General features: G+C 41.1%; 1 protein-coding gene across 7 annotated transcripts in view; it reads left to right on the plus strand.

The window, feature by feature from the left end:
* Positions 1 to 27,571, plus strand: part of GALK2 (galactokinase 2) — a 135,529-nt gene that overhangs the window by 76,336 nt on the left and 31,622 nt on the right. For all 7 annotated transcript variants that reach the window (XM_024748916.1, XM_024748925.1, XM_024748934.1 and 4 more), the window contains 3 exons: positions 5,767 to 5,865; positions 7,350 to 7,502; positions 16,701 to 16,911. In XM_024748916.1, coding sequence (XP_024604684.1) covers positions 5,767 to 5,865; positions 7,350 to 7,502; positions 16,701 to 16,911 — 463 coding nt within the window. The remainder of the gene's footprint in view (positions 1 to 5,766; positions 5,866 to 7,349; positions 7,503 to 16,700; positions 16,912 to 27,571) is intronic.

Genomic DNA, 27,571 nt, shown 5'->3' on the forward strand with positions numbered 1-27,571 from the left:
TTCTTTTTTTTTTGTTTGTTATACACCAATGCTCACAGCAGCTCTATCTATAATAGCCAAAAGCTAAAAACAACCCAAATGTCCGTCAACCGACAAATGAACAAACAAACTGTGGTATAGGCATACAATGGAATACTACCAGCAGTATGAAGGGATGAACTACAAATGACATGGATGGATCTCAGAAAGAATTATGCTGCCACAAAAGGCCATTAGGAAACTTTTAGAGGTGATGGATAGGTGTTCACTATCGTGTGGTGATGCTTTGATGGGTGATACATGTGTCAAGCTTATTAAAATTTATACTAAATATGTGTATGTCACTTCTACCACAAAAAAGCTGTTAAAAAATAAGAGTTCAGGTACACACGTCACCTCATTTTCCCTAATGTTAACAACTTATATATCCATAGTGCAATTTTCAAAACCAGGAAATTAACATTGATACAATACTATTAACTATACTGTAGACCTCATTCAAACTTCGCCAGTTTTCCTCCTAATGTTCTTTTTCTGTTCCAGGATCTAATCCAGGATTCTGCATTGCATTTAATGGTCTCTCCTTAAGCTTTTCCAATCTGTGGCAGTTCCTCATTCTTTGTCTTCCATGACCCTGATACCATGAAAAGTCCTGCTCAGTTATTTTGCAGTCAGTTATTTAGTACTTTCATATCTATCAATTTGGGTTTGTCAGATTTTTTGGTCATGATTAGATTGAGGTCATGCATTTTTTGGCAAGAATATCACAGAAGTGATGTGTCCTTCTTTATGCATTCTATCATGATGTTGATATATCTTATTACTAGTGATTTTAAACTTTATCATTTAGTTGAGTTGCTGCCCAATAGATTTCTTCACTATTTTTCCTTTTGTAATTCATAAGTGTCTTGGAGTAATTTCTGTAACTGTTCTGTTTCTCTTCAAACTTTCATCCATTTATCCATTAGTGTATCTTGCCTGTTAGAATTGTTACTATGATGTTTGCCTAATAATTTTTTATTTATTGATTTTTTAAACATCTTTATTGGGGTATAATTGCTTTACCATGGTGTGTTAGTTTCTGCTGTATAACAAAGTGAATCAGCTATATGTATACATATATCCCCATATCTCCTCCCTCTTGCGTCTCCCTCCCTCCCACCCTCCCTACCCCACCCCTCTAGGTGGTCACAAAGCGTGATTCGGTTTGTTCTGGAAGTTAACTTCCGATAGGCTTCTTTCCATACACTTTTGTTAATGTGTTTTTGACAGCTCCTTCTTATTCTCATGAAATCTCTTGATATTTTACATAATTCAAGTGTGTATGGAGTATTTAGTGTCTTTGCACGTCACTCTGCCTGATTGTAACTCTTGGAGCACATTTTACGGTTCTATTTCCAGTGTTCCCAAGGATAGAAAGGGTGAGGCAGGCTCACATGTCTCTCTCACATCACCCAGAATGATAGGCATTCTCTGCTCCCGTTTACATCCCCTGCTGTTAAGGCCCCTCCATTAATTGTTCTCTGAGTTCAGGTCATGCCATCCCTGGCTAAGGCTATGGGCCTAGCACTGATTTTTGCTTATTGTCGGAGGCATGCAAGTTTTTCCTTAAACAAGATTTGAAATTAGAAAAAAATCTTTTGTGTCTAGTTTCTTCACATCTCATAACCATTTAGGATTTGACCTTTTTGCTTTTAGTATGGGGGTGAAGGGCTAGGGCCACTGGGGAGCCGCCTGTGGGCCTGCAGTTGAAGTTTATACTACAGGCATGTTTTGTTTGGCAGGCAGGGACTCCCCCCAAGGGAAGCCCTAGACTGGGATGCTTTAAATGGAACACACATTCTCCTGTTTGTCTCAAGCTCCATTACAGTTTATTGTTGAATTGGTTCTCTTAGGGACACCCAGAATCTTTTAAGTTCTCTCTTTCCCTGAACAGTTTAAAAAAAAAATTTTTTTTTTTTTTTTTTTTACCCAAACAGGGATTGAACCCAGGGCCATGAGAGTGAAATCCTGGAATCCTAACCACTAGGGAACTCCCCCTGAACAGTTCAAAAAATGGTCCTGAGTTCCAGGTTAGTTAAACCTGTTTTTACATTTGGCTTGGGATTTAGCTACTTACTTGTATAAATCAGATGATTCCTTATTCATTCTGTAAAAATAATGAAATTTAAAATTGTATACTTCATTAGAGTTTATGGGATGTTTTTATCTAATTCACTGGATAATCACAATAATCCCATAGCCAGGGAGGTAGGTATTTTTCTCCATATTATGGATGGGAGGTAATATAGCCTGGTGATTAAGAGTGTGGGCTCTGGGGTTAGACAAGTGGAGTTTAAATTTCAGCTTTAGTAATTACTAGCCTAGTCTCAACTAATAAACCCACTCAGTTTCCTTGTCTGTAAAATGAGGAGGAGATACCTATCTTATAGGGTCATTGTGAGAAGTAAATGATTAATTCATATAAAGCAATTGGAACAATACCTGGCATATAGTAAGTAGTCAGTAAATTCTAACTGTGAAAACTGTTATTGTTATTAATAGTCTATGAAGAAATGGGAACTCAGAAAAGTTAAGCAATCTATCTAAGGTCACCTAGCTAGTTGGCAGGAGGGTTGGGGCTTTAATCAAGATTTGGAAGCTTCTGGTACTAGTTTCTTTCCTCTATATTTACCACTGAATTCCTCATGCATTCCGGGGGGACTGTAAAATGAGTCATCCTTTCCTTCATCTTTCTTATCTTCATTTTCTTTTTGTTTCCTCCATTTAAAACTCATGATTATTGTCTGTCCAGTAATGAGATCCACATGTCAGAATTCAGCATGAGAGATATCAGCAAAGTATAGGGATGTCTGCAGCCCTGCAGATGGACTCTCCTTGACACAGAGATGCTGGGGACTCCTGGGGTCCCTCTGAATTTCGTGGAGATAGGTAGTCTGGAAAAATTAACATATTTCTGTTAAAGTATACGGTTGTTGCCACACATTCAGAGGCTTTTAAAAACAATTAATAAGCATGTACTTCTCGATGCCTTAGTTTCTTTCCTCTTAAGAGGGAGAATATTTAAATTTTGGTGATCTCATTTGTCATTTCACATCCCTGTGAGGTAGTGAAAAAAATAGGCTATGTTATTTGGTTATATTATTTGGCAGTGGGTAGGGGAGTAATAAAAGTCCGGTGTGAAAAGAACACAAACTCTGGAGTCAGGCAGATGAGGTTCAAGTCCTGGCTTCTCCGCTGTTTATGTCTCCAAGTCCCATTTTCCTCATCTGTATAATAAGGATAAGCAGAGAGTTGTTTGGAGGCCTAAAGGAGAGATAATGCCAGGTACTTAGCATGTAAGTATGACTGTTACTGCTGTTGTGGGGAGGTGACTTTTCACACTCGCCGCTGTCACAGTTATGTAGGGACCCAGGTCTCCTCATTCCTCATGAATCGTGCATGGACTTCTTCTCCTGGGTATATTGTTTCTTTACATTTTAAAATCCAAGTGTTTTCACCTTTTGATTACTAATTTATTTTTAATGTGCCTATTATGGAAGATTGCTGGTTCTGGTGTGTTCCTTAGGCCACGCACAATGCCCATTACGTCAAAATACCAAGCTTACCTCGTGTCGTGAAGCAAAATTAATGTTAGTGAATCCAACAAGGAATATGACACTTACAGGATCTATCAAATGATGTTTGGGCAGCTATTCTCAGAAAGTGAAAGCAGCGGGTGTTTTTTTGAGTATTTACTTTGTGTTCGGCATTGTGTGAGGTAGGGGACGCAAAAGAAACAGCTATTTTATCTGTTTCTCACAGGACTGACAATTTTCTGGGGTAAATAGATGTGATTGAAACCTGACACTATTAAAGAGCAATAATGAACACTATGTGATTCAGTCTTATTAGTTAAGTGGGCTCTGGTCTGGGCACTGCATGGGCTGTCATAGACTGATGGATAAACACACAAGGAAGGCCACACTTAAAGCATGGTTTGGTAAATGAGCGTAGAGTTATATACAGAGAGCACAGAAGAGGGATTATGTGGAGTGTGTGTGCCTTTGGGCGGTAGTGAGGGCTCCAAGGGAGAGGTGACACTTGGGTTAATCCTGATGACGAGTGGGGGATTCTGGAGAGACGAGTACTGAGTGAGGAGGACAGGAAATCACAGTTTTAAAGGCACTGAGAGAGCCTGGGGGTGACGAGGAACAGCATTTTTCCAGTGGTCTGAGCCTAGGGTTTACGGGGTTAGTGGTGGGAGAGCAGGATGGAGGTGTGAGCAAGGGATAAGTCGTTAGAGATGTTGTGTACCACAATGAGAAGTATGATCGTCAAGTCACTGGCAACCAAGCAAGCAAGAGATGATTATATCTGTGCTTCACAATGATCACTGTAGGGGAATCTTCCAGTAAAACAGGTAAGAAATAAAGGCTTGAATCAAGTCTTAGAAGAAAAAAAAAAATGAATGCGTGAATGAATAGTAGGGTAAGTGGATGATACTGTTAGTGTTGTGGGGGTTTAGAGAAGCAGGATGCCATAGAGGGAACAGTATTTGAGGAAGACTGTGTGATGGAGGAAGATTTGAGTGGACTTGCCCATAGTAGGTAGCCAATAAGCCAGATATTGGATGGCAATAGGATTTATATGAGAGAAGACAGGAAATAATACCAGGTTACATAAATGTGTGAGATGGTCATGGAGGCAAATATAATTGGAAAAGAGTGGTAGATAATATGATTTCATGTGTAAATTGGTTGCACATTTTGGAAAGCTTTGAAATGCCAGGTTGAGGAATTTGAACTTATTTCTAGGAAATAAGAAGACATAGAAGGAATAGGAAGTCATAGAAGATTCTTAAATAGATATTTTGACATTTTCAGTTTGGATTAGAAATGTATTAATGTATTGGGCCTCTTCATCTTGATTGGAGGAAGGTGTGTCTGATGAGATGACACTAGTTCTGATTCTTATATTTAGTGGAAAAGCCACAGAGGCAGCATTACTTTTGGACCGGAAAATAAGGTTGGATGACCTCACTTTGGCTGTGGGGAGACTGTGGAGTAGTCCACTGTTGGGAGACAAAGAAAGCTGAGGCAGAAATGAGTGAGTGCCCATATGAGATTTTTGGTGATGCCAGTCTAGAGAGGGAATGGAGCAAATACAGGAGAAACTGCTTGCCCTGTGGAGTCTTTTAGGGATAGCAAATACAGTCGGCCCTCCTTATATCTTCAGGTTCTGCATCTGCAGATTCAACCAACCATGGATCAAAAATATTCCAAAAAATAGTCCAGAAAGTTCCAAAAAGCAAAACTTGAATTCGCTGCACACTGGCAACTATTTACGTGGCATTCACATTGTATTTACAACTATTTACGTAGTATTTACATTGTATTAAGTATTAGAAGTAATCTAGAGATTATCTAAAGTATATGAGAGGATGTGCATAGGTTATGTGCAAGTACTTTGACATATTATATAAGGAACTTGAGCATCCTCAGATTTTGGTATCCTGTGGGGTCCTGGAACGAATCTCCTGTGGGTACTGCGGGACGAGACTGTACACAACATGCACAGTCAATATCTCATTCCAACTCACAGCAGACATTAATTGATCTTTGTATGTTTTCCTGTTGAGCTTAATGGTAGTCTTGGACTTCTTGTTAACCCAATGCTGCAGGCAGCTACTATCAGTTGATCAGAGCTGCACTGGAATTCAAACCCATATGTCATGTCTGGAGTAGGAAATGAATGAGCAACAGATTATGATTTACTCACAGTGCAAATCAATGTTTACTTTTCCAGGTGGAACTTGCAGAAATCTGCACCAAGAGTGAGCATTACATTGGCACTGAAGGAGGAGGGATGGACCAGTCCATATCATTTCTTGCAGAAGAAGGAACTGTAGGTGGCATTGAGTTATTTGGAAATATCCACCAGGGAATGTTCACCCAGAGAGGAAGGGCTTGAGATCCCCAGAGTGCTTTTTTTTCCTGGGCAGCCTATTCTTTTAGGCTCTATTGTAGGATAGTATTTCTCAACTGCTTTGTAATTCAAGGCTATCACCAGTTCACTGACTCTGTTTCATGTTGATCACCTCTCCCTTAAGCTTCCAGAATCATACCTCAGGTGTCTAGGTTTTTTTTTTCCCCCGTCCTTCTAATTCATTGTAAGCATGCGATTTCTCAACTCCCTAGTTATTGGGACCTCTTTTCTCGCTCTTGTCCCAAATCATTTCATCTCATGGCATTTTCATAATCTCCTGTTGGTTTTAAACCCAAATGTTAGTTCTCTTTACCACATATATTCACTCGTCCTCTTTTTTGTAATTTACTCTACGGTATCATTTTTCTCTGCCAACATTTTTGGGGCTTTAGTGGTAGGGAAAAGAATGTTGACAGGAAGCCAGGAATGAATTCCTTAGCCAATACCACTTCCCCTTGGTTATCAACTCCCATAGACAGAGCAGAGGTTTTCATAGTTGCCATAAACTGACCATTTCCAAAATAGAAACAGACATTTCTTTAAAATCTTTTCTTAGTTTTCGATCAGATTCCTACGGGTTTGGCTATTTTCCAAGAATACCTGGATTTCTTCTTATTAAGAGTATTTGTTGTTGATTCCCCTAAGCCAAAGACAGGAGGCATGAGGAAATTTGGTTTAATGCTAAGAAAACACTCTGGGTCTTTTGGATGAGACCTGACAAGCAGACATGATGGCAAGAGTCCTGTTGTTAACATAAGTTAGCTGTAGAGTCTGAACAAAGTCCAAATTCTTTGGGCTTGCAAAGTACTTCATGATCTGACCCCTGCTTTACCTGCCCTCCGCTCAGTTCTATCCTCTCACCGTGGCTCATCCCTCAAACACTAAGCTCCAGCTAAATTGCAATACCCAAAACTCTATTAACACCTCATATTATTTTTTGCCTGTGAACGTGCTTATACGCTTCCCTCTTCTTGACATCCTGTTTGGGTAAAGAAACCCTCTGTCTGTCCTACTTTTGCTCATCCTTTAAGTCTCAGTTTAGATTTCCCTTTTTTTCAGGGGCACCTACACTAGGCTATATCTGATCAGGTGCTACAGCTGTGTTTCTATATAGTGCCCTGTGCTTTGCTACCCTTTTAACACAACCTGGCAGTGTATTTGACTACTTGACTGCCTTTCCCACTAGATTGTAATCTCTATGAGGGCAGGGACAGTGTCTGTCCCGTTCACTCTTGTATCTCCAGTGCCTAGTACAGTGCCTGGAAGTCAGTAAATAATATTTGAATGAATAAATGGATGCATTTTGGGGAAAAATTTTTACTAAGGTAAATAAATGCGTAAATGGTTAAACGTTTTCTGAATTCTAATACATTATATCTCACCTGTCACTTTTTTCTCAATAGGCCAAGTTAATAGAATTTAGTCCTCTGAGGGCAACTGATGTGAAACTCCCAAGTGGAGCAGTGTTTGTGATTGCCAACAGTTGTGTGGAAATGAATAAAGCAGCAACTTCTCATTTCAATATCAGGGTGATGGAGTGTCGGCTGGCTGCAAAGGTATGAACTTGGCAAACTAGTGAAACTTGAAGTTTCACTAGGCTTTCTCTTGTTCTTTTTCTCTTTGTTCCCTATTATTTTGTCTGTTTCCCTAAAATTTAGGGCAACATTCTGACTGCAGCAATGTCCTAACTGAAGTTTTTTAATACAGAGAAATTTGATTTCAAACTCACGAGATAAATAAATGTATAGGTGTGCCTTGCAACCTCTAGCTTTTTGGAAACTATGTGAACTTCACAGTTGAGTCTTCTAGGGTGGAAATGGGGAGAAGAGGACAGCTCAACTTATATCTGTGTAGTACAGGCCATGGGTTAGGTCTACGGGTGGAGAAAGATAGTTGGGGTGAATGATGGGAGGTGACCATAACTAATCTTGTTTCTTCGACAAAAGTGACGATAGCCTCAACCCTCAGTCCTCTCACATGCACCATTGGCCATCACTGTTCCTTCTAAAAATACAGGCTTGGTGTCTACTAGGGAAATGCACACCAGAAGGGAGTCTTGGCAGTTCTCTGTTCCACAGCTTAAAAGACACTTGCTAGTCTAGCCTTAAATCTACTTAGGAAGTATTCACTGAATACCTGTTGTACACTTAGCATGAAGATATACAAAAGGATACAGGACATAAGAATAGAGAGAGTAGAGAGTAAAGGTTAGGGGGATTTGAAATAGGAAATGGTTAGTATTTGATCAGGTGGTATGTAAACAGGTACTCTAAAAAGTGGCACAGAAATTAAATGTTATGTAAGATCTAGAATGGCACATGTTATGATTTAAAAGTTGGAGAGAACTGAGGCTGGGAGCTGGGGAGTAGAATCTTGGTCAGGAGCTCTACCATGCTTTCTCCCCATCATCCTTCAAATAGCAGATAGAATGATGGCTTACAAATTTAAATCTGATCAGGTAGTTCCCCTGCTTAACACCTTTCAAAAGCTTTCCATGTCATTGGAATAAAGTCAAAAGTCCTTATCACTTCCTGGAGAGAACTGCAAGATCCGATATGTGCCTCATCCTCTTCCTCTCTTAGCATCCCTCAGTCCCATTACACTCTAGCCATGATGCTTATTCTCACCGCAGGGACTTTGTACATGCCCAGAATGCTCTCGCTCCAGCCCTCTATGAAGTCTCAGCCTAAGTATCCCTCAGGAAAGCCTTCCTTGACTTCCTTACTCCCAGACTAAGGTGGGGCTCTCTTTGTATTTCATAGCACTTGCACCTCTCAGGTATGATACTTATCACAGTTGTTTGATGTCCGTCTCTTCTTTCTGACTTGATTTTACCTGAGGGCCAAGACTGTCCATCTTGTTAACTCTTATATCCCTAAGGCCTGGTATAGTGCTTAGGCTGAAGTAGGCACAGGGTAAACATGTGTTGAATAAATGAAAAACTATTTCCTGGGTTACCTGCCCTGTCATATTTATTTTGCTCAATTTCACAATTTTTTACAAGTGCATAGGGTGTGCCCAGCACTGAACTAGATACCATGGAGCTGTGTAAGGTGTAGTTATCCCTTGGGCTGACATACCACTTTGCCCCTTACTCCCATCCCCTGAAGTTGTGAAGTTGGGAATGGATGAGCCAGAAAATAAAAGTTTTTCTTTTTTTCTGGAAAATTTTAGTGTTAAACATTTTTTTAAATCATGATTTAAGTGTTTTAAATATGCAATTTACTTATTCAGATAATTTCTAAAAATTCTATGAAAGAAATGTTTCAATATTAAACTCTTCTGATCAGTGCATATATGAGAAGAAGTAGTGCAGTAAACTTTTCAATGTCAAAGGCTTCAGTGAATGTTTTTCCCTCTTAGGGCAAACTTCCTCTTTCAGGAGATGGAAGAAATTAGTGTCTTATTTGTTTAAGGGCTTATTCTTGTTGACTTTTTATTTTGAGGTATATGAGTAAGTGCTGCCTTCCTGAGGAGACCTCAAACGTACACAACATTGTTTTCAGAGCTTTATCACGAAATTAGATATCATTTATGAGACCCATAGGTGAGCCAAAACAAGTATGAGATGTGTGAAATGGGTTCATATCGTAACGACGTTTTTCCAAAGATGCAAGAAGAAAATGAGAAATAAAATTGTGGTGCTGAAGCTCTGTAGTGAAAGTTGTCAGGATGGGAGAGGGAGGTATCTTTTGGGAGTTAACTAGAAAAAGGGCTTCTCTTTCTGGAGCAGTAGCTGAAAACCTTAATCCGCTGCAGAACTTTTTGTTCTTGAGGCTGTCTTCTGAGTTTAACTGTATAACTCCATGTGTATTTTAGAGGTACTTTGGTCAGTGAAATTGGCTTTTTGCCACACACTCCTCCCAATTGATGTAGATAAAACACATTATTTTAAGTACTCTGAATTTTTCTCTTTTGAAATATGGAAGAAAGAAAATTGAAAGGCTTTATCAAGATGCAGAATGTTTTCTAAATCACGTTGCTGCAAATCATGAGAATCCAAGGTTATATACAAAAGGGAAATAAAGATAAAACTGCTAATATAGGCTCTGCAGATAGATCTTGATGCCAAGAATATGCTCTTGCCTAGGGAATACAGGCTGGAATTCTGCTAAGCTTATTTTAATTACAGTATGGTGCCATTCTTCCGTTTTCAGCAACGTGTGAATGAATATAATTTTTGTTTGGAAATGGTCTCATTAAATCAGGAAATAAACTCTCGTTAAAAAAGTAAAGAAGCTTGTCTTAATCTGAATAAACTTGCTGCTTTCAGACAATAAAAATGAAGTGTTAGTGGAGAAATGACAGATCAGGATAGTTTTTTTTTGTTTTGTTTTGTTTTTTTGCGGTACGCGGGCCTCTCACTATCGCGGCCTCTCCCGTTGCAGAGCACAGGCTCCGGACGCGCAGGCTCAGCGGCCATGGCTCACGGGCCCATCCTCCCGGACTGGGGCACGGACCCGTGTCCCCTGCATCGGCAAGCGGACTCTCAACCACTGTGCCACCAGGGAAGCCCTGAGGATAGTTTTGAAAATGATTCTGATTAAGTAGAGCTCCACATGGAAAAATTGTAATAAATAACACTTACTTTTCCTCTCCTATTTCCCCAAGGTACCTTTTTGAAAAATGAGTACCTTTTGTATCTACTTAGCACAGGAAAGTACACTAAACCAATGAAGATGATTTTTCTTTGTTTTGCTTTAATGTTGGTAATTTCTTCTGTTCTTAAGTCTCCTTTCTCTCCCTCTCTCTCTCTTCCTCCCTGCTCCTCTCTTTCTAACAGCTTCCCCAAACTAATTAACGCAGATTCATTAAAAGTTAGAGTCTTACAGAGGCATTTGAACTAAAATTTAAAACATTTCAAGGCAAACACAATAGAGATTTATAATTATTATTTGCATAAATGATTCTTTTTTTGAATTTTATTTTATTGTTTTCTACAGCAGGTTCTTATTAGTTATCCATTTTATACATATTAGTGTATATATGTCAATCCCAGTCTCCCAGTTCATCCCACCACCAAATGAGTCTTTTAAGTGAAGCACATTTTTATGTTCTTGAATTAACAGAGTAGCCAGAAATCTTTAATGAGCACAAAGTTTTTCATATTTTATACATATTCAGTGGCTTAAACTTTTCCAGAATTGGGGGACTTCCCTGGTGGTACAGTGGTTAGGAATCTGCCTGCCAATGCAGGAGAGAGATTTGGAGCCGTTGTCTGGGAGGATCCCAGATGCCACGGAGCAACCAACCCGGTGCGCCACAACTACTGAGCCTGTGGTCTAGAGCCTGCGAGCCACAACTACTGAAGCACGCACGCCTAGAGCCCATGCTCTGCAACAAGAGAAGCCACCACAATGAGAAGTCCATGCACCACAATAAAGAGTAGCCCCCGCTCGCCACAACTAGAGAAAGCCCAGGCACAGCAACGAAGACCCAATGCAGCCAAAAATAAACAAATTAAAAAAAATTTTTTTTCCAGAATTGCCTTATGTCTATAAAAAAGAGTATCCCTTAATTATATTGAGGGATAAAATGTGTGATGCTGATAATAAGTATGGGAAGTCAAAAAGGGAAGGGAAATTATGCTGTTGCATTTTGCATACCCTGAGCTTCTTGTGGCAACACGTGAAGCAATGAAGGAGAGGGTTTCATGTGGTCCTTTGACGCTTCAAGGAAAATTTACAGTGTGATTTTTTACAGAGTGTGTCTGGTTAGCGGCCACCACTCATCCAGTTCTTTTTTTTTTTTTTAGCTCCTGCCACTTAGTGGTCAATATGGAGCTTATTCTTTGTCTGGTGAGGAGAAGTGGTATAATATTCTCAGGGCTTCTGCAGTTTTCTTGAATTTGAGTGGAGAAAAACCAAACACCCAGGAATGTAGCCAGTTTCACTCAGCCTGTTGATTTAGTTGAGCTCACTCTGCCAGGGTGCTGGTGTGGAGTATCCCAGGACGGTGAGTCCTGGCTGCAGGGCAGAGCACGCACACACTGGGGAATAGTGGAACCAGGTGTAGCAGGACCTTGAGTGCTGTGCTGAGGATCACCCAGGCTTGCTCCTGGAAGTGCAAATGTTAGCAAGGTATTCTAGAAATATTAAGCTGGCAGCAGGAACTTTTGTTTGGTTGAAGAGAAGTGGGTCTTAAAGTGTCAAGGGGGACGGGATAACAAGAGAGGGGGGATACGGAAGAAGCTCTGACAGAACCTAGTAAAGGGTCAGGTATAAGGCTGTCTGTGATTGGGTTTCTGTCTTCCTTTTGGCTTCAATGCCATTACGTTGAGGAATGACCACCCTCCCCACTTCCATTATGTTAAATGCCCTTTTATATGCTCTTGCCACATCCTGTATTTTTCCATTATAGTAGTTTATCACAAATGGAGTAAGTTCTTCACTATATAATTATTAATTGATGCCTGTCTCCTCGGGTTGACTCTGAGCTCCATGCAGTCAGGAGCCATGAGTGCTTCATACCCTGCAGTGAACACGCATGGCATGCAGACATGTGCAGGTAAAGGCTAAGTGTTGAGTCGAAAAGGTCTGTAGTTTTAAGCTGAAATGATGGGTGGAAAGCACTCATAGATATGGGGAAGGTAGGATGGAAGGTGATATGAAAGTGGGAGGTGATGATACTTCCCCGTGGAATTTTCTTATAAGTGGTTAGAAATTTGAGGTTGGAATGTTTCTCTTGGCTTGGACAATAGTCTTTCAACTATTTTGAGATAATAGTTGAAACCAAGGACTGAGTTCAGTTTGCTGAGGGAGAGAACGTGGCAAGAGAAGAGCAGAAGGCCAGGGGTTAAATTTGGGAGATGGCTTCAATAATAATGAAAGGAGAAAATGAGTCATGGGTGGGAATGTAAGGACCAGAGAGGTGAGAGGGAAACCGGGAAAATTCAGGAGAATTTTGGAGAACGTGGAGAGTGGGGATGACCAACACTGGGGAAGGTCAACATTGTGAATGTGTTCATGATGGCTATGAGCGGAACATGGGCATGAAGTCACTGTGGAATGGCTCCATGAAGTTGGAGGAGGGTGAGGGGTAGATAAGCCAAAAAAAAAAAAAGTAGCCACAATAAAAACAGTTATGTATGATCCCATTTATGTCAAACTGTATGTGTGTACGTGTGTAAGAAGTGTGCATAAAAAATGTATCATAGGATGTCAGTTGGGAGATTGGCGGTTATCTCATTGGGATGATTACAGGTGATTTATTTTATACTTTGTAATTTTTTTAAACTTCAAATTGTTATGTGTTTCTTCAAATTTTAAAAATAAGCATGGGTGATTTATAGAACCCAAACCAACAACAACACAGCTGCTTTTGTTGTGTGGAAAACAACTTGTCAGAGAAGGGATTTGAAATTTTATCCTTTGCTGACCTGGTGAGGAGAAAGACTTGACACTTCCGTTGACTTGTTAATACTGCAAAATGCAATGAGAACGTCAGAGAGAGGTGGGTTCTGACAGACAGCCTCCTGAGTTCGAGTCCATATCTTAGCACTCTCCTACCACACCCTCTTAATAGAAGCCCCAGAGACCCTCTCAGACTGAAGATGTCTTCTAGCTGCAGAAGAACGCTGAGTTTGCACATGAGACAGCCTGGAAGTCTGGGGAGCTAACACCCTTGGAATCAGCTCTCAATCAATGGTGGATGAGAGTTAGCGGGTAAATATCTGAGCTTTCTTGTCTATGCGTAGGACACATCCGAGCTTTATACATACAGGTCCCAGAGGGTCCAGCAGGCCCCGCTTCACCTCTCACATCACTGCACTTCATCTTGGCTTCTCTTCCTGTCTCATTTTCCACTCCTCTACCAGCACTTCTCTGTATCTCCCTCTCCCCCTAAATTCTTGTCTCAGGGCCTGCTTCCGAGAGAAACCAACCTAAGACAGGGTCCTAGCACTATTTATCTACCTCTTTCCATGACTGTGGACAAAATATTCGTTGCCTGCTTTCTTGTCCACAGAGCATCAGCCAGGCTCAGGAACCTCCCAGGAATGGAATCGGAAATAAACACCTAATGTTTATAGTGGTGAAAAGAAAATGGTAGATGTTGACAAAGAATCGCTTTCTCGTATATCCCCACCCTGCTGCTGAGTGAGGAACTTGTCACAAAATGACCCATAGCCCTGACTCCTAGCCCTGATTCACAAATGTGAAGTAGGGCCAAGGCGACAGGGCTGTGAGTGGCAAATGCCCTCATGAAGTTCTGTCTTGGGCAACAGATCTTACCCACCCACTTCCCTCATCTGCAAGTCATCTTTCTGTTTCCTGGGCCAAATTTTAAAGGGCTTAAGCAGCTTTCCGATTTTACTCCTACAATGTAGTGCACTACTCAGCGACTCATGGCTGTGCAGCTGTCATTGAGGGCATGTGGTAGGTTTCATTCTTAATTGAAATACACACCCAGTTGGCCACGTGGACCCTCCAGCTGAGAGCTAAGCTGGCCGAACAGCAAACTGGGATATTGCTAGAGTGAATGTTAGTGCCTCTGTTTGTGGAACAAAAGTGCATTGGGAGGCTACCTTTGAAAACAGCTCTGTAGGCAGCAGGCAACCCTCGAAGACTTTCTCCCCACACAGTCCTGGGCCAGTTTCCTGGGATCAAGTGCCTGAGGCAAAGTGACTTGTTCACATGAGGTCAGGCTTGGGAACTTGGAGATGGTGTTTACTGCAAGGTTCTTAGGAAGAGCCCATTCTCATCACTTGGGGGTCGTTCTTTGATTTTTTTTTTTCCATTTGCTTCTTATTTTAGAAGGAGCCCATCTATCAAAGTGTTTTAAATCACTGGAATGTTCACTTCTAACACAAAACTTAGTTTGTATTTAGAAACCATTTCTAAAACTTGAGTGGTGATTTGAGCTAAAATGAGTAGTGCGACATGGATATCAAGCATAGCCCATTGAGAATGTGGCCTTGGGGAAGCAAGAAAGAGGTACAGGACACGGGTTAAATTTCCAGCTCTGTTCTTACTAGGTAGGTGACTTTGGGCAAGTCACTCTCATCTCTTAAATAGGGTAATAATACCTATCTCACAGAGCTATCAAGGCTGAAAAGGAATAAAAAGCACGTTTAAATCACACAGCGCTATACAAGTGTGCATTATTTCTGTTAACTTCATTGTTTACCTCAGTTGGATTTGGATCTGTGTTTCGAGGAAGTGTAATTCTAGGAGATCATCCACTTCAGCTCTTTTTCTGTATAAAATAAATATATTGTATGGTTTTCTTTTGTTTTATGTACGTCTATAAGTTTTCTGAAATTATTTTTGGAATACACTGGCACAGAGACCATGAATGAATGAGTTGAATGAATGAATGAGTTAGTCTATGGAGGTGTCAATCTAGCACTGCTAATAAACATTAAATGTGCTAAGCAAACAAGGTCAGAAGAAAGGTCTTAGCTTGTAGCCTTGCTTTAAAAATGGCACCATGGGGCTTCCCTGGTGGCGCAGTGGTTGAGAGTCCGCCTGCCGATGCAGGGGACACGGGTTCGTGCCCCGGTCCGGGAGGATCCCACATGCCGCGGAGCAGCTGGCCCCGTGAGCCGTGGCCGCTGAGCCTGCGCGTCCGGAGCCTGTGCTCCGCAGCGGGAGAGGCCGCAACAGTGAGAGGCCCGCATACCGCAAAAAAAAAAAAAAAAAAATGGCACCATGTTCTGTGAAATAACAGAAAAATGTAATTCTATTGTCTTTTTCACCAGTTCTACCTTAAAATCATTAACTCCTTTCAAATGTATGAGCCAGAGTTTTAAAAAGAGGATTAATGAATATAAGAACTACTGTTATTAACATTCTTCAGAAGTGAGTGGCCCTAACCAAGTACAATGGTCTTTTGGTAAATCTGCTTCCTGTGAAAAAGAAAGAAAATCAAATCATCGGCATAATAGAAGAGTAAATCAGATGCACATTTCCCCTTCTTTTGTTTGCTTCTTTTTGCCATTTGTGCTGTCTGCACCTGCGGTCCTCACACCTGGGGAATGAATTTTGTAGACCTCAGGGTGAGAGATACCTTCACCGTTTTGATTGTTACCTGCTCCGAAGGGTGGTTGGGGAAAAATGAGGGACACACATTCTGGAGTGAGGTTCCCATGAGTGGACCAGGTTACAAAGGTTTGGTTTATATCTCACCCTCTGCAGTAGGTTGAGGGGGTGCCTCAGGATGCAACTGGAAGCCAAACTCTTTTCTTGAGGGTGGAGAAACATACAGCTCTACTACCACCAATGACCTAATGCAGTGGTGTTTCGTAAGGTCACCAATGAGGTTTTCATTTAAAATCTGGGAATTGACTCCAAACGCCCAGATACTTAAATTCATTAGCCATTTCAAAGAGGCATGTTGTAAACAGGAAGTGCTCAAATGAAATCGGGCATGCAGTGCCCACCTCAGGACCCAGATCATGTGAGATTTGAATAGTTTTCTGTAGACTTTATAGAGAGTGGTGTATTGGGGATGAACTGAATAGGGACAAAAGGACAAAATTATTCAAAGAAATAGCCCTGAGGGAAAGTGGTGACAGGCAAAAAAATCAGTGGAGGATTAGTTTTTTTAGGAAAAATACTCAACTAGCCTGTGAGTGTCACACAAGCATGTTTAATCTCAAACGTCTGAACCGAGCGTGCATTTTCAAGCAATGGTGGGAACTGTGGATAGGTTGAATGGAAACAAAAAAGCTTGAAGTTGAATCTGGCTCATTAAAATAGTGCATATCAATATCTGAAATGAAAACTGACGATTATCTTGGTTTGAACTTGCAGCTCCTGGCTAAGCACAAATGCTTGCCGTGGGAGGAAGTGTTGCGGCTGGAGGAGGTGCAGGCCAAGCTGGAGGTCAGTCTGGAAGAAATGTTGTTGATCACAGAAGGTACCCTTCACTCTGAACCCTATAGCCCTGAGGAGATCTGCAGGTGTCTGGGAATTAGCCTGCAGGAACTCAAGACCCAAATCCTGAGTCCAAACACTCAAGACGGTGAGTCTGCTGGAGAAAATAAGGGCATGGGTTGTTTCCCCACTCACAGATGGAAAGTTTCCAATGTCCCTATGGATTATACTGATTTTGAAGCATGCTTGGGGGAATTTGGAGAACATGTGTGTTTCGGCAAACTTAATTATCTAGATTCTTGGCTTCATTAAATTCATTCATTCATTTATTAACAAACATTTCCTGGTCTGCTATATGCCAGATTTTCTGGCGAAGCAAAGGTGACTAATACATACTTCCTGCCCTCAAGAAGTTCGTAATTCACCGTTGTAATTCTCCCTCTCTGGCCTATGGCAACCACAGAATTACAGTGGGTAGGGTCAATTCACTGGCAGCGCCATGCTCTTTTCCAAATGTGAGCCCAACTCAGTTTAGGGGTCAAAAACCAAAGTGATGATCTAATAATATTTTAAATGTACATTTATAGTTTATTTTGCTGTTTAAAATTTTTTTTTCTGTTGGGAAGCATCTTGTAGCACCTAGGATAAGTTATGTTACCTTCTTCGGTGAATTTCAACAACAAAGTATTTCTCACTAGAATTAAATCAGGATATTATACTAACCTCTCTGGTCTGAGTGTCCATGAGCAGCATATATGATCCTTGTCATGCAGTTGGTATACTTTGTTTCTAGTTCTGTGATTGCCTGTTTTGAAGATAATGGATAATAGGACATGTACTTCATAGTGTTATGGAACAAATCGAGTCCCGCTGCTCTCTGCTTACAAAATCAATTATGTGCTCACAAATGCTGGTAGAAAGGAATGGTGCCTTTAATCAGAATGCCGGCAATCTGGGGAAATGGTGGACTCAGCATCCCCCAAAAACCATCTCCGGGCTTCCCTGGTGGCACAGTGGTTGAGAGTCTGCCTGCCGATGCAGGGGATACGGGTTCGTGCCCCAGTCCGGGAAGATCCCACGTGCTGTGGAGCGGCTGGGCCCGTGAGCCATGACCACTGAGCCTGCGCGTCCGGAGCCTGTGATCCGCAACGGAGAGGCCACAGCAGTGAGAGGCACGCGTACCGCAAAACAAACAAACAAACAAAAAACATCTCCGAAGATTCTGCTAGGCCATGAAATCTTTTAAAGGGAAACAGAAAAGTAATCCCAGTTAATCATTGAGATGGGGGTCAGAGTTGTTGCCATCCCTCACTGCGTGCAGGCTTGTGTGCAGGCTTGTTGACCCCTCCTGATCTTCCTCTAGATGTTATCTTGTTCACACAGTTTGATCAGGAGATTACTGAAGGGGAAGCTAGGGAAGAGATCTGGTCATCTGCTAATTACTTATTCTTCATTTCTACTTTGATTGATGGAAAGAACCAACAAGTTAGGCAGGGTTTTGTGTGATTAAAAGATTTGAAAGGTGTGCTTGGGCCTGAGATGAGTAGAGCATGGGCCTGCCTGGTTTAAGAGTTAGTTACAATATAACTTTGCTAAAGTGACAAGAACAGGGGCTTCCTGCTGAGGGTGGTTTCCTGCAAAGAGCTGCTTACATATCCCCACTTATCAGAACATCATTCCATTTCTATGGGATTAGGGGTGAAGGTCTATCTTCTGTACCTTCTTCATTCTGACATAGGGTGCTGTATTCTCAGAGTGGAAGGTGTCATCATGGGTCTATAGCATCTCGTTGCTGGCAATTTTAGTTGTCCGCTTACATATATAGGCAGAGCAAACCACAATTATTTTGTTGCCCACAAAGATATAGATTATTATGAGCAATAATGTTAATCCCATTCTCTTGAGGCCAGTTCTTGGAATTGTGCTAGCGATAGACTCAGTACTGCTCAAGTTGGAGTAGCTTATGTCATGGCTACAGCTGGCCACCATGCAGTTAGCTGTTTTCTCTGGTGACAGTTATAGTATCTGTGAAACAACTCAGGAATGTACATCAGACACTGAGTCTCTGACTCTATTGTCCTAGTCATTAACTTCTTGGTTTTGTAATGGGGGGGAGGAGGGTACTGCAGGGTTCTGCTCAGTTCCAATAGGATGTCAAAATATTGTGAAATATAAAGCAAATGGTTCTTTTTTTTTCAAATTAATGTTTTTTATTGGAGTATACTTGATTTACAATGTTGTGTTAGTTTCTGCTGTACAGCAAAGCGAATCAGCCATACATATACATATATCCACTCTCTTCTAGACTCCATTCCCATATGGGTCATTAGAGCACTGAATAGAGTTCCCTGGGCTATACAGTAGGTTCTCATTAGTTATCTTTTATATGTAATAGTGTGTATATGTCAATTCAAATGGTTCTTTTGTAGTGTGGGGTTTATGTCACTGAGGTGAAGTGAAAAAAAATTTACAATTCAATAAGCTCCTCTTTTTCTCATCCTTTTTTTTTTTTTTCATACCTACTTTTCTCATTATTATACTACTTACATAAAAAGATCTAGGTTAGAGCAGTGCTCATGACTGCTGTGGAACAACATTCTGGAACACCAAGAAGTCTTCACTGCTTAGGGTTGAAACTTGTGGCCCACTTAGGTGTGGAAGTTTTTTCTGTTTGCCTGCTGTTTCCGGTAATATTGTATTTATACTGATAACATGAGAAACCTCAGATGGAGGCCAGGTAAGGGTTGGAGGTACAGGCTAGAACCTTGGAGTAGCTTCTCTTCTTAGAAGTAAAGGTTATCTATTTATGTGAGACTTCATTGCTGGGGGCAGGGACATCTGGCTAAGATCCAACAGTCTCTTGAGGTAGAGTTCAGGGGTGGGAGCTTAGCAGAAAGATCAGGGCCCCATGTCCATCCCATTGACTTCAGTTCTGAAACTGGTTTTTGAGTGCCTACAGTGGATTTGCCTGCCAAGTAAAGGCTTAAAGGCTGCAACTGTTGAGGGCTTTAGGATAAGATAAGGGAAAAAGTTTTCCTTGAGGGCAGGGAGAAGGTTTTGGTTTCCAACATCATTAGATCCAATTTAATTTGATGAACATTTATTGAATTTCTAGATGAACAAACTGGCTTACAGTCCTAATCAGACTTACCACCTGTTTTTGTAGAATAGCCTCTTGCTGGAATACAGCCGTATATGGGCTATGGCTACTTTTGCACTGCAAAAGCAGAGTTGAGTAGTTGTGACAGAGTCTAAATAGCTCACAAAATCTAAAATATTTGCTATCTGGTCCTTGGCAGAGAAAGTTTGCTGACACCATTCCAGAAAGGCAATAGACCAAAGGATAGCCATACCACCTGGATTAAGATCTCCGGCTTCTTTACTTACCACACTTGGGACTAGATTTGCAAATTCTTAACCTTTCTGTTATCTTAGTTTTACCACGAAATAGGCATAATAGGAAGAAGTACTTAAAGAAGTAGTCAGTGTAATGTGCTAGAAACAATGCTTGGTAATGTAGGTGCTTTTAAATGTCAGCTACTTCTGTTATTTCTCTTCCCTCTCCTTCCCCTCCTCTAGGCCTTGAGGCTGAGCATTGGGAACACGGAGATAAACACAACAGGGTTTGATACTCAGGGAGTTTACGAAATAGTAGTGGAAACAGGTAAAGAAACAAACTGATCCAGCATAAAGTAATGAGTGCAGTGAGGGAGGTGTTCTTGGGTCTAGGGAGATCAGAAAAGAAAGAAGTCAGAGCCGGTTTTACTAAGGAGACAGCAACCAGACAAAAGTTGAATAAATAGGAATTTCCTAGGTAGACAGGCAGTCGGAAAGACTCCCGAGCAGACAAAACAGCAGGTATAGAGGCAGGGAGGAGTAAGAGAGGATGTCCAGAGACCTACAGATAGTTGAGTGTTCTTCAAAACAGTGTACATAGTGGTGAGTGATATATCAGGTTGAGTTTGTAGATAGGCCCAGATCACCAACACCTTGTTAAATACTGTGTAAGTGTTTTAATGAAATGTTTATTGAGTGACGAAGTTGGGTAGGTCTTTGGATAGGGAGAGCTTCCAGGGGAATAGTCTTTAGTTTTTGACTTAAGACATCATCCAGTTTCTTTAGTTCAGCAAATATGTGTGTTAACTTCACTGGGTTGGGTATTATGCTGGATGCTGGGATACAGATAAGCAGGACATGATCTCTACCTTATAGTGTCCTAGTGTCTAACTGGGGAGAGTGCCACAGAACAGTCACAGTAAAAAATACCCACTGTTAATAAGAGTATTTATCAGGAGTCCTGAGAGTATGGAGGAGAGAGTGCCTAAATGCCTAGAGAATGTGCCTTGAATTTAAGCTGGATCTGAAAAGAAAGTTATGGCCTTCCCAGGCTGAGAGAGGTGACCGGCCATTCCAGGCAAAGAGTAGAGCCTGGAAGACAGAAACATGAGGTGTGGGGTATTTGAAAACATGTGTCAAGAGGCATTGTGTGCAGTATGAGTTGGATGCCAAAAATACTGGCTAAAGGGATGCCAGTTCTACTCTCCATTGCAGAAATGCCTGAAATGGGGAATTGTTGGTGGATATCTCAACGAGTAGATTCTCAAGACTGTAAAGGAGAGTTCAGTTGGAATTGATGATTGCCTGTGTCTAGAAAGGAAGGGAAGGAGTGAGGAGAGAAACGGAAGAAGGAAAGGAATAGAAGATAAGGGAGGCTGACGTATGGATGCTGGGAAAGTTAGGGAATGTAGTATGGGAAATGATTTTGGAGGCAAGATGATGAGATTCTGGTGATATGGTAAGGCATCTAAATACAGATATAGAGCAAATAAAGACCCAAACTATATAATTAGATTTTGGAGTTTTTGGTTAAGAGGCAAAGAAACCTTAATAGATATTGAGAATATTCACTGTCAAATGATCTTCTTAAAGCAGTCTTTTCATGGTGTTACTTTTTAGTTCAGAAACCTTTAGAGGCCCATCATTACCTCATTGCCTAAACTCTTTAACGTGGATATTAAATTTCTCCTCAATTTGGCCTTAACTCTGTTCTGTCCTGTCTCCTGTTTGAGCCCATACGTGCCCATTTGGACAGTGTTGTCCTGGCTTAACCATTCCACTCACTAATTGCCTCTTGGCCTTCCTTCTGGACCTTTAATCCTAAACATCGCTGCCCTTTCCTCTTTTCTGAAACAGTTCCTACCTATCGTGTAAACTCAATATAATTCTTATCTGTATCCTTCTCTGTCTGAAGCCTGTTCTTTCTCTGTATCCCTGTTCCTTTTTCTCTGCATCTGCCTGTCTCCCCCACCCTCCACCCCTCTTTTGAATAAGCATTTCTGGTAATAAGTTAATTTCTCCGAAAACCTTGGAAAACACAAAGGATAATTTGCTAATCATAGGATATGCATTGCTATTTATGTATATATTTAAGTTTTGTCCCGCTAAAGAATAATGATTTCATTGTTTTTGTAAAAATGATGAATACTTAATCTTACCTCTTTATCTAAAATAACTTTCCTACTGGCCCACTTACATGACTTTCTATAATTTACTTAGGTTTATTGAGTGCAAACAAAACCTATGTTGATAGAATGAATCCATTTTGTAATTCTACCATCCTCAGAGGATTCCCACTTTTGGTTTCATAATAAGTAAGTTTAAAAAAAACTATGAACATAAATCAGTCTGTGGGATTCTGGAGTCTCCTAGATTAATGTCACTTGATTTACTCTCTGAATCCAGCCATCTAACCTCAGCCAAATTTCCTGCTGAATTAATTCTCTTGGCACACGGCTTTAACTTTAGAAATCAAAATCCATTTATATCTTTGCCTTGTTCCTTCTGAGTTTGTGCTTTGGTTGGCCTAAGACCTTAAATGAATGCTTCTATTACCCCTTTAGAAAATATGATTCTTATTGAATGTGGCACTGTCCTTAGACTGTAGGAGTGGAGGCACAGATGACGTGTGCCCCCAGCAGGGGACTCTGGAGAGTGCCACCACCCCTTTATTCCAGATGCCTACACTTTAACATGCTTAGTTTTGACTTGGACTGATTTTCCCATCATGGAAATCCACGCCTTTCTCAAAGGGATATGAAATCCAATGTTCTCTTTCTGCCAAAATTCCTTTGTTTCTTTACCTGGATATGAGTGTGAGTTGGGAGATGCTGACCTTGAGTTGAGAGTACAAGGAGAGATGTTTACAGTCAAACTGAGGCTTGCAGCCTCTGCTAAACTAGCCGGCGTTCCAAAGGCCCATGTTATTTTCTTTTTCCAAATTTCCAATAATTAGATTTAGAAATCCTTAGAGACCGTTAAAGTTAAACACACATACACACAAAAAGCAAAATTCTCAAATCCTTTAGACATTGTTTAGAATGGCTATAATCCATCACTAAGGACTGGTAGGGAAAAATTTAAGGATTACTGGTTAGGAAGAAATTTAAGGATTATTTGTCAGGCCTTGCTCACAGATAGGAATTATCTAAGAGTGTGGCATAATGTTTGGGTTTCTAAAAGCTCAGGGCCAGGCTGATTTGGGAAGGGTGTTTCCTAAGGTGTGACCCCAGAGGAAAAGGTGAAACTGTGGTCAGAGCCAGGAGAGATGGGCACACGTATCTACCATGGGAGCAAAGTCAAGGACACATACTGGAGGTTAAACAGAGGAGTCCATGAAGGAGTAAATGGAAACTGAGGTAGAGACTGGGTCAGGTGGTGTGGGTGCTGGTTTAAGAAAGGGAGAATTTACTGGGAGCATTCCTTTCGGGACTCAGCCTGTGCTCAGCCTGTGCTCCGGGTTGGGTGGCCCTGCTGCTTAGATGCATTCTGCTGGGATGGACACGAATCTCCTTGCTTGGATTACCAACTTTGCCTATGACCATGTGCTGACAGAGTGCTGTCCAGTTGCTGACTAGTTTGTTTGCATCCTGTGATTTCCAAAGTCACGAGCGATAATCATGGCTTTTGAGCAAGTATAAGGCACTGGCATAGACTGCTCTTTAGGAAGACATACAGAGTAAAAAAAAAAAAAAACCCAAAAAACTTATGTATTTAGTTGATGGTTTATACATTACTCTTTACCTGCATTATCTGATTTGAATCTCACAATAACCCTGGGGCACATGGTTACCCTCATTTCACAGATGAGGAAACTGAGGTCATAGAGTTACATGTAGTTACAAAACTAGAGAGGTAGTAAGTGCTGGAGCCAGATCCCAAATCCCAGGCTTTTGATTTAATCCAACACTCTTGCTGCCAGCACTTTTTATCTCAGTGTATTAATCAGCTGGCTTTAGCAATCCTGTACTAAGTAAGGAAGGTAATATAAAGTTTTGATTTTTCTTGGCTATGGTTTTCTCTTGAAACTAAAGAGAGGTGATGAAGATAGGTTACCTTGTGGTTAAAGAGTTTCCTTTTGGCTATTTCCCATTCTGGTGCTTTTGCCTTAGAAGATGTAAAGCCGTGTGGCATCCAGTAGCTTGCTTTATCTAAGGAGCAAACTCAACTTGGCCAGAATGTGCATGAGCTCTTCTGTTACAGAAGAGCCATGAGAAGTGCTGTGGCATTTTCTCGTTTGATAAAAGTGTAGTCCTCATGGATTATCTCAGTTAATTCTAAGAAGAGTAGTTTATTTTTTATCTAATGGAGAAGTATAAAGGTACTTGGAGTCAGTCAGTAATTTCAATTTCCAGTTGTGTTCTCAATATCAAGGAAATTGATTTAAAAATAGCTCGTAAGATATCAGGTACTAAATTCTATGATTTCAACACATTCAGTTGTTGTTATTATAAGAAGTTTGAAGAAAAATTTTCTGTAAAGAGCCTAGAAGAAACTCCAAAGGACCTTTCTAGAGTTTACAGATATTGGTTGAGCAGAAATCCTTAAAATCTGTGTGATGGACTCCTAATAAGGCCAAATAAAAATGAGTCCTTTAGTTTTGTCTTTTGTTTTCATTTTTACAAGGTAATAGATTCTTATGAAACAAAGTATAAAAGAATAAGTCAAATAACTATTTCTGTTATGCACAAAAGATATGCTTTAGTTGTTTTGGAAGACAAGTATGGGGAAAATTTGCTTTCACTTAGGTCTTTTTCCTTTCCCCCTCTGCCTAGTCTCTCCTTTTTGCACCTCAGCTCCTGTTGACTTCTCAGCTGTCTGGCCACAGAGGGCAGGACCATGCCAGGAGTAAAGCTTCTTTAATTTCTAGGAAGAAATGGGCTGAACTGTTACCCCAAATTACTTGGGGATGAGACTTCCTTCCTGGGTTTTCATCTTCCTCTTTCAGATGTGTGCATTATATACCCCTATTCACTGGTTCACCTTGCCTCTTCAGATATTTAAGGAACTGAAAATGCAATGCAAACATACTCTATTAAGTCTGATTTTAAAGACATGGCATCTTAAAAACCCAACTTCTGTAGGAACAGCAGAACAGTACCAGGGTGTAGGAATCACGTATGCAGCTGTGATATGTGCTGTGTACTGGTTGGTGCCTGAGCCACTGACGGGTAGGCCAGAGCTCAGAATCTCCCTCTTATCCCACAGAGCCTTGTTTCTGGCTCCTGAGGCCATTCGGAGCCACAAAAGCCAGAGAATTCTGGAATTTTCATTCACTTGTGTGAGAGTTTTAAAAGAGCTAAAATGAAACAGATTCTGCAGGTACATTTTGAAGACAAGTTGACCCCTGCAGTAGTCTTAAATACACTTGGTCATCTTAGACTGAGGCGGGCCCAGAATGAACCTATGAGCTTGATCGCCTCTTCATACCTGTACCTTCAAACCCTTGAGTTCCCCAAGTTTCTTGAGTTAATGTGATTTGGGCAGGGCCAGCAGTAGAAGATGTGGTAGAGAGTTAGACCAACGAGACTAAACATTTTCCTCTGTCAAACACTCTGATCATCTTTCCCAAAGAAGAAAATTTTCCTCCCTCTAGGAAGGTCATCCTTGTGTATTGACCATCAGCTTCAGGGAGACCGTGCATGCTTCAGGAAAGGAGGAAGGGGATATCTACTCTCCTAATAACAGCAACCCCGTAGACTCTGGTGACCTACAGCTATGAAAGCAAGCTGGAAACAGCTCTTGTAGCATCACATGAAATTCGCATACAGTAGTTGCCATAATGGCATTTCCCAGAAATAAATCCTGAAGGAGTCACAGCAGCTAAATGTGAGTCATGAGGTACCATCCTCCAGCAGCATCTGTATCCTTGAAAAAGTGTCCTTGTTTTGTGCATTTCTGTATTCCTGTGGTACCTAGCAAATGTTTGCTAAATGAATAAATGTGTTAAATTAATTTTCTTCTATTCATATGGAGAAGTAATGGGTAGGAGGCCAATTCAAGAAGACAAAGTCCAGCTAGAGAGTGGTTATATCTAGCCTTTAAGAAAATTTCTTCATGTACATAATGATATTATTAACAATAACTAACATTGAACACTTAACTATGTGACAAGCACTATTCTAAGTACTTTTAAAACATTTGCTATACTTGTTTGTTAACATGTTCCTCACGTTCAGAGTACCTACATGAAATGGTTCTTTCCAAGGCTGTAAACTGTGTCATAAACACATTTGGGGCTTCCCTGGTGGCGCAGTGGTTGAGAGTCCGCCTACCGATGCAGGGGACACGGATTCGTGCCCTGGTCCGGGAAGATCCCACATGCCGCGGAGCGGCTGGGCCTGTGAACCATGGCCGCTGAGCCTGCGCGTCCGGAGCCTGTGCTCCGCAGCGGGAGAGGCCACAGCAGTGAGAGGCCCGCATACCGCAAAAAGAAACCCAACAAAACAAAACGAAACAAACAAACAAAACACATTCAGACGCACACATTTCAGTACTGATGTATTCCCAGCTCCTTCTCCCTGCTCTCCCCAACTCTCCTCATCTGCTCACACTGTTGAGATGTGATAGTCGAACTTCCTCTAGTGAATAAGGAATTTTTTGGTAGGTGTTGTTTTTGTTTGTTTGAAATTCTATTTAAAAGACAAAAGCAAATGCATTTGGTCATTACAATTCTAATTAGGTTTGTGTTCACTGACATAACTGTTAACACTGATGAATATTACTTTTTTGTTCTGTAAACAGAGAGTGTTACCAAGGTTTTCCAGCCAAGAGAACATTCTGTCTTGCATCTCAGAGCTTTTGAAAGTGGTCTTTTAATTCACATATGGGCTTTTCCTTAAAACGTTTCAAATCTATGTAAGTGAAATGTAGCACAGGTTACATAGATTTAATTTAGAGGAACCTAAAGAATAAGGACTAGCGTCGGATGGTTTTGATGCTATAGGAACATCCCATAAGGTAGGTTCCAATATTTTGCTACTTTACAGTTGAGGAAACCAAGGCACAGAACAATTAATTAACTTGCCCAAGCTCATGCAGCTAAAAGTAGCAGAGATGGGATTCAAACCCATGTAGTCTAACCCTGGAGACCTCCCCCTACAGTCTTAACCATTATGTGACCTGAGGCTGTCAGTCAGGGTTCTATCAGAGAAAGGGATTTGTTATATAGATTTGACCACATGCAATTGTGAAAGCTGTTTGAACAGTCTCCGTAAGGCTATATCTTTGCATCTGGTGCTGAAGCCTGAAGCCAGTAGGAAAGATAACCAGGAAGTGATGATGGATGTGAAGTGGGGGAGAGCAAGGACAAGGCAGAGCCCATGAAGGTGCACTGGAACCAGGGTCAGACTCTCACCACCTCCAGGTCTCCCACTTTGATGATACCGGTGTCCTGCAGCAGAAGTCAAGCATGTACCTGGTCCAAGAGGAGGAGAAGCTGAAGGAAGGGCCAGTGGGGCCTGGAGGTGCCA

The sequence above is a fragment of the Neophocaena asiaeorientalis genome, unplaced genomic scaffold (genome assembly GCF_003031525.2).
Source record: "Neophocaena asiaeorientalis asiaeorientalis breed wild unplaced genomic scaffold, Neophocaena_asiaeorientalis_V1.1 scaffold298, whole genome shotgun sequence".
In the NCBI taxonomy this organism is placed as follows: Eukaryota; Metazoa; Chordata; class Mammalia; order Artiodactyla; family Phocoenidae; genus Neophocaena; species Neophocaena asiaeorientalis.